The following is an 18,794-nucleotide window of genomic DNA, read 5'->3' as shown; positions in this document are numbered from 1 at the left end:
GACCTTTGGGAGATGGTGGGTCATACGGGCTCCTAGAATTAGTGTCTTTATAAAGAGGACTGAGGGAGCTTGTTTGCTCCTTCCTCCGTGTGAGATGTAGTGATAATGTCCCATCCTGAATCAGAGACTGAGCCCTCATTAGACACAAAGTCTGCTGGTGCCTTGGTCTTGCACTTCCAAGCCTCCAGAACTGTGATCAGTAAATTTCTATTGCTTATATGTTACCCCATTTAAGGTATTTTGTTATGGCAGCCTGAATGGATGAAAACAACAACTTCAAAATGCATGCTAATTTCAACACCTTTCCTTCAATATCCTCAACTCCTAGATGTGTCATGATCTCCAAACCTTTGTTAGTAGGTCCACACTTTAGACCACATTTTTACGCAAAATTGGTCCACCCCTAAAATCTCAAAGTCTGAGTTCTCCTTCTCTGGTTACAACCTTCTTAATTTCTCCCTCTCCTGTCCCATCCAGACACTATCATCATGCCAGTCCTTCCCTATTCCTGGTTCATGAGCCTTTCCTCACTTCATGGACCTTCCTTCCCAGCCCATGTTCTAGAAACACCTAGCCCCTGACTCTCTCTCCTTCTCAAGACAGCCTTCAATATCCAATACCCCACTGGGCACGGTGGCTCACACCTGTAATCTCAGCACTTTGGGAGGCCGAGGTGGGAGAATCACTTGAGGCCAGGAGTTGGAGACCAGCCTGGCCAACATGGAGAAACCCTGTCTCTACTAAAAATACAAACATTAGCCAGGCGTGGTGGCATGTGCCTGTAGTCCCAGTTACTCGGGAGGCTGAGGCAGGAGAATCGTTTGAACCCGGGAGGCAGAGGTTGCAGAGAGCCAAGATCATGCCACTGCACTCCAGCCTGACAGAGCAAGACGCGTTTCAAAAAAAAAAAAAAAAAAAAGCCAACACTCCCAACATCTTCCAGGTTCCTCTAACCTGCTCTGTCCATTCAGTGCTGATGGGGAGTCTTGGCTCCTTCATGTTCTCCAGCCCCAAATGGTTGCTGCTCTTATAAATTCTTATTGTATTCCTCATGCAACTGATAACAACTTCTCCCACACTCCCTAAACCCTGCTGGCTGCTCCAGCCTCTTTGTCTCAGCAGATGGTCTTCTTGGCTTATTTACTGACACTATCAAGTACAACATCTGCACTTGAATTTTCACAGCTCTTCAACTTAACACGTCCAAAACTCATCCAGTCATCCTGACTTCCTCCCTCACTCACCTCACACTCAGCCAGTCTCCAGAGCATGTTGATTCTACCTCCTGCAGCACGGATCTGAAATCCTAATGGACTCCTTCAGATTAACATTTCTTCCCATCTGTATCACTTACAATTATTCTAGTTCAGACCGACATCATCTCTTGTCTGGACCACTGCAAGAGCCTCCTAAAGGGTCTACTCTTGGCCAGGTTCAGTGGCTCATGCCTGTAATCCTAGCACTTTGAAAGGCCAAGGGAGGAGGATCGATTGAGGCCAGCAGTTCAAGACCAGCCTAGCCAATGCAACGAGACACTACCTTTACAAGATAAATATATGTGTATATTAATTAATCAGGCATGGTGCATGCCTGTAGGAAGCTAAGGCAGGAGGAACACTTGAGCTCAGGAGTTCAAGGTTTCAGTGAGCCTTGATCCCACTACTACACTCCAGCCTGGGCAACAGAGCCAGACCCTGGCTTTAAAAAATTAAAATAAGGCCAGGCATGGTGGCTCTCTCCTGTAATCCCAGCACTTTGAGAGGCAAAGGCGGGCAGATTACCTGATGTCAGGAGTTCCAGACCAGCCTGGCCAACATGGTGAAACCCCGTCTCTACTAAAAATACAAAAGTTAGCCAGGTGTGGTGGCGAGCGCCTGTAATCCCAGCTACTCGGGAGGCTGAGGCAGGAGAATTGCTTGAACCCAAGAGGCAGAGGTTACAGTGAGCTGAGATCATGCCACTGTACTCCAGCCTAGGCAACAGAGAGAGACTCCATCTCAAAAGAAAAAAAAAAAAAGTAAAATTAAAAAAACTACCCCTTCTATTTCACCCACTCCAGTTTGATTATTCTACTCCACAGTGGCCAAAATGATATTTTTTAAATGCAAACCAGATCATACCATTCCACGGCTTTAAAGCCCTTAATGACTTCCCAATACTAAAAGGAAAGTTTTCAAAATTCTTAACATAGCCTGGAAGACTTTATTAGCCGAGGTAACTGTCTCTCTCTGTAGAGTCATCTCTGGCCACTCTTTCTTTTGTTCTCTACAATCTAGCTTTCCCTTTTCCAATGCCAAACTACCACTTCATGGCCTTCTAATACGCTGTCCCTCCACATTTCCCACACCCTTTCACCCATCTCCTTTCACATTTGGAAAATTCTATTTCCCATCTGGAAAATTCCTCTGCTCTCAGTTTTCAACCTAAATTACACTTCTTCAGGTGCTTTCCCCCTTCCCCACTCAGGGTAAATTAGATGTTATATGATCTTAGTGTAGCCTATGTTTTTTCCTCATACTGTGTGTCACAAATGCAATGACATCATATTTTGTGATTACCTGCTTAATCACCATATTTTCCACTATTCTATAAGCTCATCAAGAGCAGGAGCCATATCTCATTTGCTCAATACTGTGTGCCCAGACCTGGCACAGTGCCTGAGAGCAGAGTTGGGTTATAACCTCCAGAGAATGAGCCTACGGGTGGGCCCAGCAGCAAGGTGGGTGGAGGAAAGCAAGCCTGTGACAGGGGGCACCCCTTTGATTTCATTCTTCACGAGTGTCTAAGTTCATTTTGTGCTGCTAAAACAGAATACCACAGGCCAGTTAATTTATAAACCAAGTTTATTTGGCTTATGGTTCTGGCAGCTGGGAAGTCCAAGAGTAAGGTGCTGTACCTGATGAGGGCCTTCGTGGCAGAAGGTGGAAGGGCAAGAGAACACATGCCCATGTGAGAAAGGGAAAGGGGGCCGAACTCCTTTCATCCTTTTATCAGGAACCCACTCTCACAATAACTAACCCACTCCTGCAGTAGTGGAATTAATCCTTTCACACAAAGGCAGACCCCTCATGACCTAATCATCTCTTAAATATCCAGCTCTCGACACCTGCATTGGGAATTCAGTTTCCAGCACATGAATTTCGAGAAACACATTCAAACCACAGCAGTGAGCCTCCCAGTCTTGCTCCCTTACTGCTTTTTCTACTGCCTTTTCATTATCTATAACCATCATCATGTGAACACACCACCTTAAAGTTGTTGAAAATATGCCACTTTAGGAGAATGTGCTCAGAGGAGGCAACTGATCTCCATACCCACTCGTCACCCCTCACGCCCTGGTCAGCTACTTTCTGTATATTATGTGTTTAAAATGTATGAATGAGACAAGGTCTTGCATTTCCCCTGATTCCTCGACCTCTCGTCAATGTCTGTTTGGCCTCAAAGTATCCACTCACCACTCATTTCCTCAAGTCCTTCTCTCCTTCTCAAGGTTCATCAAGGGAAGGTGGTACCTTCCTTGATCCTCTAACTCCCCTCATCTAACCTCCTTAGATTCATCCTTCTTCCCCTCAAGTTGAAAGTTTTTGAAAGAATTGTCTCCATTTGTAGCATTCACTTCCTCCCCACCTACTCACTGTTATTTAGTGCTTTATTCACTCAATTCCTGAGTAGCTAATACGTGTTCACAATATAGAATTCAAAACATTCCAGAAGGTTCACAGTTAAGCATCTTCTTTCTACTGGTCTCCCCAAGCTTCACATTTTCCTCAGTGGCAACCCCCACTACCAGCATCTTGTTTGTCTTTCCAGAAAGCATATACTTACATTTATTCTTGTTTGTGTTTCTTTATACAAATGGAAGCATTTCTACGCATTTTCTACCTTTTGCTTTTTTCACTTAAAGTATCTTAGAGAGTGTTCTATCTACACCACAATATCCAAAGCTGCCTCATTCTTTTAAAGGGCTGCCAAAGCCCCATGGTGAGAATGGATCATAAATTCTCTACTCTGGACATTGAGGATATTACTCGTGCTTTGTTCTAACAAACATGCTGCAGTGAGCATCGTTGCACATACAGGATTTTTCCACCCTTGTGAGTGCATCTGTAGGATAAATTCATAGAAACGAAACAGCACTTTGCATTTTGGAATCAAATTGCTCTCCATAGAAGTTGTACCAATTCACCCACTACAGTAGTCCATAAATTCACTGCCCCTCATATTCCTCAACAGATTGTTTTAACAAGTGTTTTTATGTTTTTCCAGTGAACCAATCTACTTTTAATTTGCATTTCCTTGTATGAATGCAGTTGTTGCCGGGCGTGGCGGCTCATGCCTGTAATCCCAGTATTTTGGGAGGCCAAGGTGGGCGGATCACTTGAGGTCAGGAGTTCAAGACCAGCCTGGCGAACATGGTGAAACCCCATCTCTATTAAAAATAGAAAAATTAGTCAGGCATGGTGGCTGGCGTCTGTAATACCAGCCACTTTGGAGGCTGAGGCAGGAGAACCACTTGAACCCGGGAGGTGGAGGTTGCAGTGAGCCAAGATCGCACCAGTGCACTCCAGCCTGGGTGACAGAGCAAGACTCTGTCTCAAAAAAAGAAAAGAAAAAGTAGGCAAAACAATGCTGTTGTGCATTCTTCTTACATTTAAGAGCCCTTTGTACTTTTTGTTTCACCAACTCTCTGTTTCCATTCTTTGCCCATTTTTTCTACTACATTTTTGGTCTTTTGGTTTTCCTAGGAAAACACTATACAAGAAAACTAGTTCCTTGTCTGTGGTATAAGTTGCAAATATTTTTAATTACTCTGTAATCCTTTGCAATGTGTCTTCTGTGTCCAGGGAGGCAAATGGAACTATTGTCTTGCTGGTTCCCCATGGCCTCCTGGTTGTGCCCTTCCAAGGCCTTTCTCTGTGCTCATTTTTTTTTTTTTTTTTCAGCATTTGACAATGCTGACCCACCCTTTTTGAATGTGCCTTTAAAAATTACATGTACTACTTTATATTGCACCATCTCCCACCTCTCTGACGGTTACTTCTTTTATTCCTTCACCAAAATTCCTGTGAAGAATGCCCTTGTGAAGAGATCTTTGAACTCTGCCTCAGCAGTTCCCCAGGGATGAGCCCTGGCAGAAGATCTTGCTGGAGTTTTTTCCAAGCACCTTAAGTCTAGTGTGATGCGCAGACAGTTATTTCCATAGCTGAGTCCAAGGCAGGCTCAGCATGTTTCCTTGGTTCTTTTACTTTTCATCTCCACATCAAGCTCAACATATCTAAAACTGTTCCTTCCAACTTTTTCACTTCCCTGGGGTTCCTATCACTCTCCCAATCCTCCTAGGTCTGAATCCTCCAATTCCCACAGCCCAGGAGTTGCCAAGTCCTATAATTCTTCTGTGAAAGTCATCTCCTCCACTTCTGCCCTCCTTCCCAGCTCCAGGTCATCATGCTTGTCACCTCACTCTTTATCATGTGTCTTGGATGATTCTTCAACACTTTTTCCTTCTGCAGTCCTGCACATGCAATCTCCCGCTGCCCTTTGGGGAAGCCTCAATCCCTCCCATTCACCAGTGCTTCTCACTTACACCTCACCAGAGGGCTCTGCACAAAGCTAGAATTGAACGTGAATTAAGGAAGCCTGGATCCAAATGAAGTACCATGTATCCTGGAACTGGAAGATGGCATTTCCAAAAGTGAAAATTTTATATATATATACACACACACATATATATACACATATATACATATATATACACACACACACATATATATATTTGTGTTATTCCTTTGGACACATCAGTTATCTTTGTGTGTGTGTGCGCGCGCGCTTTGCCATTGTTGCTTTTGTTTGCACTTATTTAATTTATTCAACCAACCAGCGTGTACTTTTATTCTGGTCTCCCAAACTCCTTCCCTCCAGCCCTGCTCTACTTAGCTCTCACTTTTGCTGCAGGTGTACCCATCCCCTAGAAAAATTGGTGGCAAGGAGCCATCTCCAAGACCCTGCTCCGTTTTCCAGTCCCAGGGGCCATCCAGCAATGCCAGGCCAGTGAGAAGGTGGCCTAACCCTGACACTCTTAGGCCAGTGTCTCCTGTCCACCTGCACCACTCTGCTGTCTTCTCCTTCACCTTCCATGAGCCATCTTTCCCCCACCCCCACCCCAACACACACATACAAAGACCCTGCGGGAAATGGCCTCCAGCCAGGTGTCACAGCAGAGTCCGCTGACATTCTAAGACCATCCTCGGTGCATGGCTAGTTGCTCTGGCACTTGAGTATTTCTTTGGGTCCCAGGATTCAGCATCCCGCTCTGAGGGACGCAACCACCCTCACACATTCAGAGTCACCGGGATGCTGTTTGGGGGTCAGTAGACAGGATAGAGTGAGGAGAAAAGGGGGCACCCGGGAGTGCAGGACTAGCTGCCCGCGGCAGGAGAGAGAAGGGAGGAGAGAGGTGAGGCCCTGGAAGGGGTGGGGACCGCTGGGCTGGCCCAGGCGGGACCGTGCACCCTGTGTGCGCGCGGCGTTGAAATGCCCTGCACGTCGGGGCAGCGGGACAGAGCTCAGGGCGCCCAGGGAGTCTGCGAGTGCCTCGCTCCTCCTGCCGCAACCATGACAGAGAACTCCGACAAAGTTCCCATTGCCCTGGTAGGACCTGATGACGTGGAATTCTGCAGCCCCCCGGTGAGTACCGCCAGGGATTCCACACGCAGGGCCCGGGGTGAGTGTCTGGTTCCACAGTTCCGACTCAGGGATGCGTGCCACCGAATGAGTATGTTGGCGGGGGGGATAAATTTGGGTTCCAAATGTGTGCGTGGGGTGTCGCCCCACGCGTATGAGTGTGCAGGGGGCACGGCATCCACAGGCAGGTACGGAGGGGCGTCCCGTGGCCGGTGGAGGGTGGAGGTCCTGGGGCGAAGGCCCCGCGTTGCGAGGTTTGCTCACCGCACTTCCTCGCCCGACTGCAAAGGACCCTCGGGAGGGAGCGCGGCGAAAGGGGCACCCGTAGGAGCCCGGGCGAGCTGTTTCCCGCCCGACTCCCCACTCCCTGGGGGCCACCGCGTGGGCCCGGGTGCGCGCGGGGCGCAGGTGCGGGCGGCACAAACGTGACGGTCCCTCTCCCGCCCCGGTCCGCAGGCGTACGCTACGGTGACGGTGAAGCCTTCCAGCCCCGCGCGGCTGCTCAAGGTGGGAGCTGTGGTCCTCATTTCAGGGGCGGTGCTGCTGCTCTTCGGGGCCATCGGGGCCTTCTACTTCTGGAAGGGGAGCGACAGTCACGTAAGTCCAGAGGGCGGCGCGCGGGGACACCCGTATTGCCCACGGTGCCCCTAGGGGGAGCCCAAGCGCGGGCCGGCGAGGGGCGCGCGGCTGCCGCAGGACCCCTCGGGGCCAGCGTGAGCTCCCCTCTCCGGTCCCACTGTGGCACGCAACTTTCCGCCTTAGGTCAACTTTGTAGAAAAGCAAGTGAAGGTTTCACGGGAGAAGATTGAAGCGTAGAGTAGGGGAGAATGCAGTGGACGGTCCGAGAAAGGCCGTTTTCGGGCATCTTCCGCTAAGCAGTGGCGCGACAGTGGGGAAGGCACCTTACCTTTTGGCCTCAGTGTACTCCTCCTTAAGGGAAAAAATGGAACTGGATGATCTCAAAGGCCTCTGCCTGCTGAGAAAGGCTATGGATGTAAAATCCAGGACAAAGATAGTGGAGGAATACTCAGACCCATATTCAGACCCATTGGGAAGGAATTTTTGCCTTTCAGAAGGTTTTTCTGTGACCTAGCCATGAACATTCCCTTCTCTCTCTGGAAAACAAAAACAAAAACAACAAACAAACAAAAAGTCTAACTTCCTTAAAGGTGGAAAATCTATTTAACAATTAATTCTGGCCTAGTCATCACATGTGATTTAATAGTAGGTGTTTTACTGACTGCTGTCCTACTTTCTTTGTATGCAACTATTTATTTTAAAGCTCCATGGCTCTCGAGGAGTATAAAGACTGCCTCTAAGTTGACTGGGCAGAGCTCCAGTGTGTTCTCTAAATACTCTGAATGTGTTCACCTATGTAAAAGGGGGCATTTTATCTTGATGACCACTGCCAGGTCTGGTATAAGCTTATTTCGACTAATGGAAAAGAATTCCATCTCCAGGGCACACACAAAGGGTTCTTTCATAATCACTATCCTCAGAGGATCGGTGATTGCTGTTTTTTCCTCTCTCTCCTACCATGAAATGCAAAGCATGAACGAATTCCAGTACTTACAGAAAATGGTGCTGAAAGCAATTCAACCATTTTACACATCACATCTTCTGCAGTCACTGCATAATTTGTATTTTTAACTCAAATGTCTAATGTAGATAAGCATGCCATTTAGCACCGAGTCTGTTTTAGAGACTATATCAAATTTACAAGCATCGATTTGTAAGATCTGAATTGCACTGTATTTTGTGGGTATTTGAAAAGTGCCTTAATGTATTTGTATTTTAAATATAGAAGCTGGGCCAGATGCTCATGTTTGAAACAGCAAATGTGAATAAGAGAATGATTTCAATATCTACATCTCCATTAATAGCGGGGTTTAGATTGTCATCTCTTTGGGAAATTCTGTGGTTTTAGAATGTAAACAGTATCTTTTTTTTTTTTTTTTTTCTTTTGAGACGGGAGTCTTGCTCTGTCGCCCAGGCTGGAGTGCAGTGGTGCCATCTCGGCTCACTGCAAGCAAGCTCCGCCTCCCGGGTTCACTCCATTCTCCTGCCTCAGCCTCCCGAGTAGCTGGGACCACAGGCGCCCGCCATTGCGCTCGGCTAATTTTTTGTATTTTTAGTAGAGAAGGGGTTTCACCGTGTTAGCCAGGATGGTCTCGATCTCCTGACTTCGTGATCTGCCTGCCTCTGCCTCCCAAAGTGCTGGGATTACAGGCGTGAGCCACCGCCTGTAGATAGCATTTAAAATGCTATCTTTTAAATAACAAAGCCTCAGTGGTATAGGTCAATGGGGGATAAAAATAGCCATGCTTTTTTTGGGTAAAGATTCTGGACATGATATATATTTTAAAATGAATACCACTTGGCATTTAATTATTCAAGGTAAACTTCACTAACTGACAAGCTTCTAAAAAGAGAGATTAAACAATCATACTGAATAAGCACAACTCCCTTTTTTCATATCTTTTACTTGACTGCAAGATGATTGGTTGTCTGGTTCAGGAGAGCAGTATTAAATTCTAAGAATTCAGAGGAACAGTGACGCACATTTTATTGCCAACAATCAAAGTTATTACTATATCCTATACGGACAGGAGAATGAAGAAAATCACGATAGTTTTTCTCTCCCTGATCCATATGACTTAAGTATGAAAAACAAATCACAAAATACTAAATAGAGTAACTTTGGCACCATCTAGGCATAGCACATACATAGGTCTCTTTGCCTGAATACAAATCTAGATAGCTCAGACAAAATGTAATCAAAAAAGGTAAGTCTCTGTCAAACAGAAAGACTTGTCATACCAGATGGATTATCCACTCTTTGGGGATTATCTGTGCCTCGGCTCCTCTGTATTGGTTTATAGAGGAGAACCAACTGTAATTCACCTTTCATGTGGGTAAATCCCCTTATGACAGGTTTACTGAAATTTAGTTGGAGGACTATGAAGCACCGGAGTACTAATAATCAGGGTACAACTGAACTGGGCTCCAATATTGAGGCCATTTTTCATCCACATGATTGTAAATGGAACAAGGCACTGAAATATGGGAAATTTCCACCAGTGTGAGATAACTGACAACCCCACCCTGTGGGATGAGGGAAGGAGATCATTGCTTGGGGCCTTTCTTCTCAGACTAATTTTTCTAGACATTTTCCCAAACATGTAATTAATCTTATAGAATGTAGGCCTTGTTAAAAACTCATTAGCAAATATTCTTGGCTGTAAAGGCACCATATTGAGCAGAATTTTGGGAAATAATAAATTTCATCTTATTTGGATAAAAATATCCTTGGGTGTCCACAGTTCCATGGACTTAGAGCAGATAAGGTAAATGCTGCTCCAACAGCCCAGCCTCATCCCTAGCTCAGTCTAGTATATTAGAAACTGGACTGCCTCCTCCCCCCACAACCTCCCCCAGTAGCTTCAAGAGGGCATGAGCTTTTCACTGCTGTCCCCATGCAGATGGCGCGGTGCACATAAAAGGTGGGCTGCAGGCTGGGCATGGTGGCTCAGGTCTGTAATCCCAGCATTTTGGGAGGCCGAGGCAGGATGATCACTTGAGGTCAGGAGTTCAAGACCAGCCTGGCCAGCATGGTGAACTCCCATCTCTACTAAAAATACAAAAAAATTAGCCAGGCATGGTGGCGCATGCCTGTAGTCCCAGCTCCCTGGGAGGCTGAGGCAGGAGAATGGCTTAAACCTGGGAGGCAGAGGTTGCAGTGAGCCGAGATTTTGCTACTGCACCCCAGCTTGGGTGACAGAGTAAGACTCCATCTCAAAAAAAAAAAAAAAAAGGTGGGCTGCAGCTGCCCTACGTCAAGCTTGTCCTGCATGAGGCCCAGGGCGGTTTTGAATGCAACCCAACACAAATTCGTACTTTCTTAAAACATTATGAGATTTTTTTAAAAAAAACCTCATCAGCTATCGTTAGTGTTAGTGTATTTTATGTACGGTCCAAAACAATTCTTCTTCTTCATTTGTGACCCAGGGGAGCCAAAAGATTGGACACCCCTGCACCTAGTTAGGGAGGCTTTGTTGGAGAGAAGACAGCCAGAGGTAGTGGTGGAGGAATGTGAAATTCAGACCACAGACCACCCTTTTAGTGTGACAACCTTGTCTCCTTAAGAACTGCTAAGAATTTAGAAATGGTTATGTTCTTAAATGTTGCATTGCTTCACTAGTAAAAGCTTATGTGCAATGTTCTTAAAAACAAAAAACAAAAACAAACCTCTTGTCACATGAGTGGAAGACACTCACATGGGTGTTGCCTGCCAGGCTCCTTCTGACAGTTGTCACTGACCCATATGAACACTGGCTGCTCAGAGAGCACCGGACAGAACAGAGCCTGCTTTCCAAACCTCACCTGCAGGAGTCTCACAGCCAAAGAAAACAGGTTTTCCAAACCTGGCTGATCATAAGGGCCACCTGAGGGGCAAGGGGAAAAGAGACTGGTGGGCTGTGCTCTAGCTCCACTAAATCAGAACCCCTAGGAGTGGTTCTTGTGATCAGGGAAGGCTAGGAGACAGTAAATTGCAGACATCTAAGTTCCTCAGACAGAGACAGGGAAGGAGGGGTGATGAGGGATGGTTGAGCTGAAACAGGACACTGGTATTTTCTGTCCTGCTGAATGAATGCTGTTCCTAAAAGGGTGCTGGATAGCAAAGCCATTTCTGTATCCCTGCTGATAATAAAATAGTGCACTGTGGGTCTTGTAATAATGAGTCTTCTGCAAGAAATAGATCCAACAGTAACAGATCCTTTTTCCAGTGTTTGTGCACGTAGCAGTCACTTTTCATAATGAGGAAGAAAAATCAGACTTGAATTGGATCTGAGCTATTTGCAGTTTTGACTGGCTGACCTGACATTAAGTAGCAACAGTTTTTCATCAGTTCTCACTCCTCCCCTTTAAGGATTTATATATATGTGTACATATACATTTACAATTTATATGTAAGATATGTAATATATGTAAGATATATAGATATACATCCATATGCATCTAAATCCAAAAAACAAACCCACCTCCTAGCCCCGACACACAGAAAGGTCTACCGGGACAGCAGCACACTGAGCAGGAGCAGCATCTGAGTTATTTTGAAACCAGTGCAGTAATCAGGTGTCTGAGCCTTTTGGGTCGGCTAATTAGTGGCAAACGTAAAAAAAAAATGTTTTAAGTGTTGAAATTTGTCTTTCTAACAAAATGTTAGTCAGAAATGCAACACATAAGACAGAAAAAGCAGAGCCACTCTGGTTAGACTGTGGATGGACAGGAGAGAACAGAGTGCTACAGTGCCATCCTCACCTCTAGGTCATGCCCATGAGATCCCAACAGTTCTAAATACACGGATGAAAGCCACCTATGAGGTCCAACTTCATTCTACACTCGTGGCAACTCACAAGATCCAGAGATGAGTGGTGTGGCCACCTGTTTTCCTGATTCCTGGACCGGTGCTGTTCTGCAGTGCCAGGTCCCTTCCCCTCTTCCACACACCCCACACATCTCATAACAAAATGCCCTACAGCACCATGGGCCTGCCCCATAAAGTCGTTCAGGGAGTACTACTGTTTTGAACTGAAACAAACGTGCACATTGGCCTTCCTCTCCACACATGCTGCTCTATATCAAGCGTACCCTGGTCCTGTCTGCAGTCCTTTTCATATACCTAATACCATATACCATATGCCTAAGGCACTCCATGCCTAATCTTGACCAAAGGATGAAAACAACTTGTGAAATTGAGGTGCCACTGCAGATGTATTCAGCTGGGAGTCCAGTTAACCTTCTGCCTCCTCAATTTCCATTTATCCATCAATAGTTCTCAACCCAGTTGCATAATAGAGTTGAGCTTTAGAATAAGAAAGACCTATGCCCATGCGCCCTCCCCACAGCTTCTGATTTGATTTGTCCAGGGTGAAACCCAGGCATGGTACCCAGAGAGTCTACCCAGATGCTTCTAAAGTACAGCCAGCATTGCAAATTACTGAGCTATTGGAATAGGTGTCAGAGACAACCAAAGGTTTTACTCGTAAGGTGTTTTTAAGGAAATCATTGCATTAACTGATTGCTCTATGAATGAAGTCTTCATATATAAATGTATTATTATTAAGGACTATCCCAAGTATCTCTGAAACATATGGACGCTACCTCATACACTGCCGTTCTAAAGACAAGCCCTGAATTGCTCAAAAAAGAAAACATCACTAACTCTTATGCTCACTTTCAGATTTACAATGTCCATTACACCATGAGTATCAATGGGAAATTACAAGATGGGTCAATGGAAATAGACGCTGGGAACAACTTGGAGACCTTTAAAATGGGAAGTGGAGCTGAAGAAGCAATTGAAGTTAATGATTTCCAGAATGTAAGTATATTTCATGCATTTACAGAGTTTAACCAGGCAAGCCTGGGGGACTTTTCTAATTCATGGAGAAGCAGCATTTCTCACACACATCCAAACGGTAACTGTTCTTTATAGCAGCTGTAATGCCACTAATCCATATATGTCATATAGCATATTCCCTTTGAGAAAGGACCAAACTTTGTCCTTCATATTTGCAAAAGAAAAAACAACACTTCAGTTGTAAGATACCAAAACCAAAAAGAACCACCTTCATTGAATTCATGTACATAAGGATTTAGCTGTTTTGAAAAATTTTTTTTACTTCTAGGAAATTAAAGGTATTTCCTGGAAATCAAAATAAAACTTGATTTTTAAATGTGGAAAAAAAAAAAAAAACCATAGCACTGAAAAGAACAAGTTCTTCTTAGAATTATATAAAGTCTTGGCAGAAAGACTTGAAGGAGCTACTTCTTTTCAAGCGAATTTCTGTAACATGATGAATGAAATGCTCAAAACTATCCAAGAATGTTGTGAGATTTGAAATTTAAATTTCTGAAGTACAGGGAAATTTTAATGACCTAATAATCTCATCAGCAACAAGTGGGATCTATTTACACACTTTTCTCAATTCCGATTTCCTATTTAATCCGGAAAATTACCATGAGCAAATTCTCCTATTATAGCATATGTTTTCTGACCATAGCATATTAGAGATAAAACAGTCACACTTCCTTTGAAGAGGAGAGACTGTTTTGATTTTTTAACAAAAATTTCATTTACAGGCAATTTGAGACATTAAGCTGTGCAGCAGTGTTTCAGTGTACATCTGCAAACCAAAGTGTCACTCCAGGCCGAATTTCCTGTTGGTCAACATAAATTTTTTTTTTTTTTTTTGAGATGGAGTCTCGCTGTGTGGCCCAGGCTGGAGTGCAGTGGCGGGATCTCGGCTCACTGCAAGCTCCGCCTCCCGGGTTCACGGCATTCTCCTGCCTCAGCCTTCTGAGTAGCTGGGACTACAGGCGCCCGGCACCACGCCCTGCTAATTTTTTTGTATGTTTAGTAGAGACGGGGTTTCACCGTGTTAGCCAGAATGGTCTCCATCTCCTGACCTCGTGATCTGCTCGCCTTGAACTCCCAAAGTGCTGGGATTACAGGCGTGAGCCACCGCGCCTGGCCTGGCCTGGCCAACATATATGTTTTATGCCCTTTCATGTTTTACGATGAGGAAGAGGCATTACTATTTGTGTTCTCCTGTTAAATCTGCAGATGGAGTAGGTGAAACTTCATAATGAAAAAAGACTCTTGAATATAATGTCTCTTCTGATAGTTTATTGGTCCACAAACACCTCATCGACCCATCTTCCTCTGATTGATGAGAAAAGCTAAAGATGCTTTTCATTTGAGTGAAAGCACTCCTCTTGTTGGTACCAAAATATACCTCATAAGTCCATTTGAGTACCCAACAGATGCTAATATTAGAGCTGCTGTGATGTTAGATATTATTTGATCATGACAAGGACTGACTGACTATGTTCAGAATGATCTCTGCCCTGGGGACAGCCTCTGCAGCTCTGTATGTGCCCAGCTGCACTTTGTTTAGTCATAGCTTTGCAAATGATTCTGGTCAATGCACACGTATAATTTCTCTGCACTTATTAAAGGCTTTTACTGCAAGACACAGGATAGGGTAAAATCATTTTTTCTTTGTACTACTCAATATAAACTAATAAAATGTGACTCCCCAACACACATTATTCAATCCAGAAATTGAATACCTGTGGTATGCCACAATATTAAGATATGCAAAGGGAGCTACAGAGATGAATAAGAAAAGATTCATCTTTCTTGAGATGTTCATGTATCAAAAATATTCTTTTAACATATTTTAATCCCAAACCTGTATTTCTGTTTTATAATCCTTTGGTTCTTTTCTAATAATGGTATCGATTGTGTTTTGTTCTCGTAGACCAACAGGGCCACAGATATTTTATAAACTGATCAATTCTCTTTGATAGCTTCCACATTTCTCTAAGTCAGAACTGGTGAGTAGAACATTTTTTTGATGGATAGAACCTGTTGTGGGTTTAAACAAGCCTGGACTTTTGAAAACACATGAATCAGTCACTATGGTACCTACGCTATTGCTTTCTCCTGTATTTTGAATCAACAGTCAAATTCAAGAAGCATTTATTGAGACATACTGTGTGCAAGGGATGGTGCTAAGCAGGGGGAATGCAAAAATGATTGACCCTTCCCTCAAGGACCCTTCAATTCAGTCCAGGAGGCAGACACACACACAGAAATAGCTTCAGGTTAGCCTGGAAAATGTGTTCCAATGAGCCATGAATGGAGAGGAAACATCCTTGCTGAATAGGGGATTGGAGCAGGTCTTACAGAGGTGGTGATGGCCAAATCAGGTCCTGAAGAATGATTAGGATTTCAACCATCAGACAGGTAGGGGAAGGCTCTCCAGGCCCAGGGGAAAATAGTGAACACGAATGTGCAGGCTTGTTCCAGGGTTCTAATTCTAAGTAGCCCAGTTCAGCCCAGCTTGGAGAAGGAAAGAAGATGGGGATACAGGTGGGGCTAGATCATAAGAGGTTTTGAATTGTAAATGAACAGTCTCCCCGGTTCATCCAGGACCCCACCAAGATTTTAGTAGAACCCAGTGGGAAAAAACAACCCCCAAGGAAGGATAGCACTGAAAAAAGTGCTCCAGGCTCTCCACCCTGAGAGATAGAAAAGCCAAGTTCATTCAAGCTGTGTGAGTTACATTCCAGTTATACTCTCACAAACACCAGCGCTGTGCTTTAAGCCAACCCCCTTAGACTGAATGCCCCATTTATATAACAAAAAGCCTTAGAAATTGAAAGAATAAACTGATGGGTATATGGGTGTTCACTGTATAATTCTTTTAATTTTGTGAATATTTGAAATTTTTTATTTAAAAAGCTAGAGAAAGTAAAGACAGCATAACCTATCAATTCAGCCTCCAACTACAAGGTAAAGGAAAAAGAAAATGAAACTAATTTATATTAAAAATATGGACTTCATATGCAAATGTTCAGCCAGATGCACTAAAAGACATAAAGTCAAATACTTATAGTATAGTAGTAGTTGAATGACTGTCAGTGCCACAGCCCAAAATGCAGACAGACACAAGTGTGTGTTGGCAATTTAAATGCTATGTAATTTTCTCAAACAGTGAAGAAAAGCACTGTTTTCTCTCCATTTCACAGTAATTGCATTCCTAGGAAATTTGTTGTACATTAAGACTATGCCAAAAATTACTTTGTGTATACATATAAAACAACATTGAGTGCTAGGCACTGATATTTACAAACAGGTTTTTTTTCCTCCAACCCAGGACAATTAGTTCTTCAGGACTGTCCCAGGCTCTGCAGGACCTGACGTCCCTGGGTCCTGTGCAGTAAAGGTCAGGAGTGCCCCCAATCTTTGTGACAACAAAAAACTCCTCAAAGGATTTCTAAAGTGCTGTCTTGGGGACAGGAACTCCTACCATCCTTGGGAACCTCTGGTTTAAGCCATAGAAATAGATAGATGAGATACTTTAGAAAGAAAAAAACGTGCAGCCAAGGTAAGATTACCTCACTCTTTTGAAAAAAGAATGTTAGATTCTTGGACTCTTCACTCATCACCCTTGCTAGCAAATTTCTTCATTACCACTAGCTTCTAAAGCCTGTTTGTTTGCAAAAACAGAAGGTTTACTTGGCTTTCTTGTGCTTCTTTCAGTTCCCTCTATTTAATCTCTTAATATATCTGGCTGCTTGATGTGGAATTTTAGCTAGACATGGTGGTAAATATGTGTGAATTCTTTCCCACACTTCCCACCCCATGGGGGTTTCAGTTCTCGCTGCGGTGTGTCGACTGTCAGAACCAACTTAATACGAGATTCCCATTCAGGGCTGTGAATCCTTCAGTAGAATCAGCTCTCCCCTTTGGGGATATCGTGACGGTTGTATAGCGTTCCCTCCACACATGTCACATTCAGGGGATGTGTCTGAAGTTAAGAGAAAATGTCACATAAGGAGCATCATCTCCCTCCCTGCCTTCTGTTTTTCAAACTATGAGTCCTAAATTTACATGCCAAATAAGAGCAGCGGCCCTACAGGAGGTAGCATAAGAGAAAGCAGTTATTCTCCACGTGTATTCCTCAGGCTGCCAGTGGAGCGTCACTGGAAGGCTTGTTAGAAATGCAGATTTTAGGCCCCACCCCAGACCTACTGAAAGGGAAACTGGGGGTGAGGTACAACACTGTTTAACAAGTCCTCCAAGTGATTTTTTTTTTTTTTTTTTTTTTGAGATGGAGTCTCGTTCTGTTGCCAGGCTGGAGTGCAGTGGTGCGATCTTGGCTTACTGCAACCTCCGCCTCCTGGGTTTAAGTGATTCTCCTGCCTCAGCCTCCCGAGTAGCTGGGCCTACAGGTGCACGCCACCATGCCCAACTAATTTTTGTATTTTTAGTAGTGACGGGGTTTCACCTTGTTGGCCAGGATGGTCTCCATCTCTTGACCTCACGATCCTCCCGCCTCGGCCTCCCAAAGTGCTGGGATTACAGGCATGAGCCACTGCGCCCCGCCCAGGTGATTTTTTAATTTGCCTTTTTAAAATTGTTACATAATATTTTATATATTTATGGGTTATATGTGATATTTTGTTACATGAATAGAATGTGTAATGATAGGGTATTTGGTTTTCATTTCTATGTGTTGGGAACGAGTCATCTCTTATAGCTACTTTGAAACATATAATAATACACTGTTGCTAACTATAGTCATCCCACTCTGCTATTAAACATTAGAACTTACTTCTTCTATCTAACTGCATGTTTGTACCACCCATTAACCAACCTGTCTTCATTTCCCCAGCTCCACCCATATACCCTTCTCAGCCTCTGGTATCTATCATTTTCTGCTTCCATGAGATCAACTTTTTTAGCTCCCATATAGGAGTAAGAACATGTGACATTTGTCTTTCTGTGCCATTTGTTTTTCATTTAACATAGTGATCTCCGGTTCCATCCATGTTACTGCAAATGACATGATTTCATTCTTTTCTATGACCAAATAGTATTCCATTGTGGATATATAGATGTATATACCAGTGATCCTTCTCCCTTCCAAGTAGCTGGGACTACAGGCACACACCACCACACCTGCCTAATTTTTAAATTTGTTTTGTAGAAATGGGGTCTTACCATGTTGCTCAGGCTGGTCACGAACTCCTGGGCTCAAGCAATCCTCCTGCCTCAGCCTCCCAAAGTGTTGGGATTAGAGGCATAAGACACTATGATTGGCCCTTTTTAAATCTTTTTTCTTTATTTTTGTCTGACTGGGTTATTTCAAAAGACTTGTCTTCAAGTTCTGAGATGCTTGAAATAGTCTATTGTTGAATCTTTTTTTTTTTTTTTTTTTTTTTTGAGACGGAGTCTGGCTCTGTTGCCCAGGCTAAAGTGTGGTGGCGCCATTTCAACTCACTGCAACCTCCGCCTCCTGAGTTCAAGCAATTCTCCTGCCTCAGCCTCTCGAGTAACTGGGATAATAGGCATGCACCACCATGGCCAGCTATTTTTTGTTTGTTTTTTTATTTTGTATTTTCAGGAGAGACAGGGTTTTGCCATGTTGGCCAGGCTGGTCTCGAACTCCTGGCCTCAGGTGATCCACCTACCTTGGCCTCCCAAAGTGCTGGGATTACAGGCGTGAGCCACTGTGCCTGGCCTCTATTGTTGA

General features: G+C 44.2%; 1 protein-coding gene across 2 annotated transcripts in view; it reads left to right on the top strand.

The window, feature by feature from the left end:
* The first annotated feature begins 6,478 nt into the window (after positions 1-6,478).
* The window catches only part of CNMD (chondromodulin), a 35,912-nt gene continuing 23,596 nt past the window's right edge, over positions 6,479-18,794 (top strand). Inside the window, exons 1-3 of one of the 2 annotated variants that reach the window (XM_007960502.3) lie at positions 6,479-6,684; positions 7,138-7,278; positions 12,926-13,066. In XM_007960502.3, the coding sequence (XP_007958693.1) occupies positions 6,532-6,684; positions 7,138-7,278; positions 12,926-13,066 (435 nt within the window). In that variant the 5' untranslated portion in view covers positions 6,479-6,531. The remainder of the gene's footprint in view (positions 6,685-7,137; positions 7,279-12,925; positions 13,067-18,794) is intronic. The other variant, XM_007960501.3, reaches the window with a different exon arrangement.

Source organism: Chlorocebus sabaeus, chromosome 3, assembly GCF_047675955.1.
Source record: "Chlorocebus sabaeus isolate Y175 chromosome 3, mChlSab1.0.hap1, whole genome shotgun sequence".
NCBI classification, from domain to species: Eukaryota; Metazoa; Chordata; class Mammalia; order Primates; family Cercopithecidae; genus Chlorocebus; species Chlorocebus sabaeus.
Note: the sequence above shows the minus strand (reverse complement) of the source record. Positions and strands in the feature narration are given on the sequence as shown.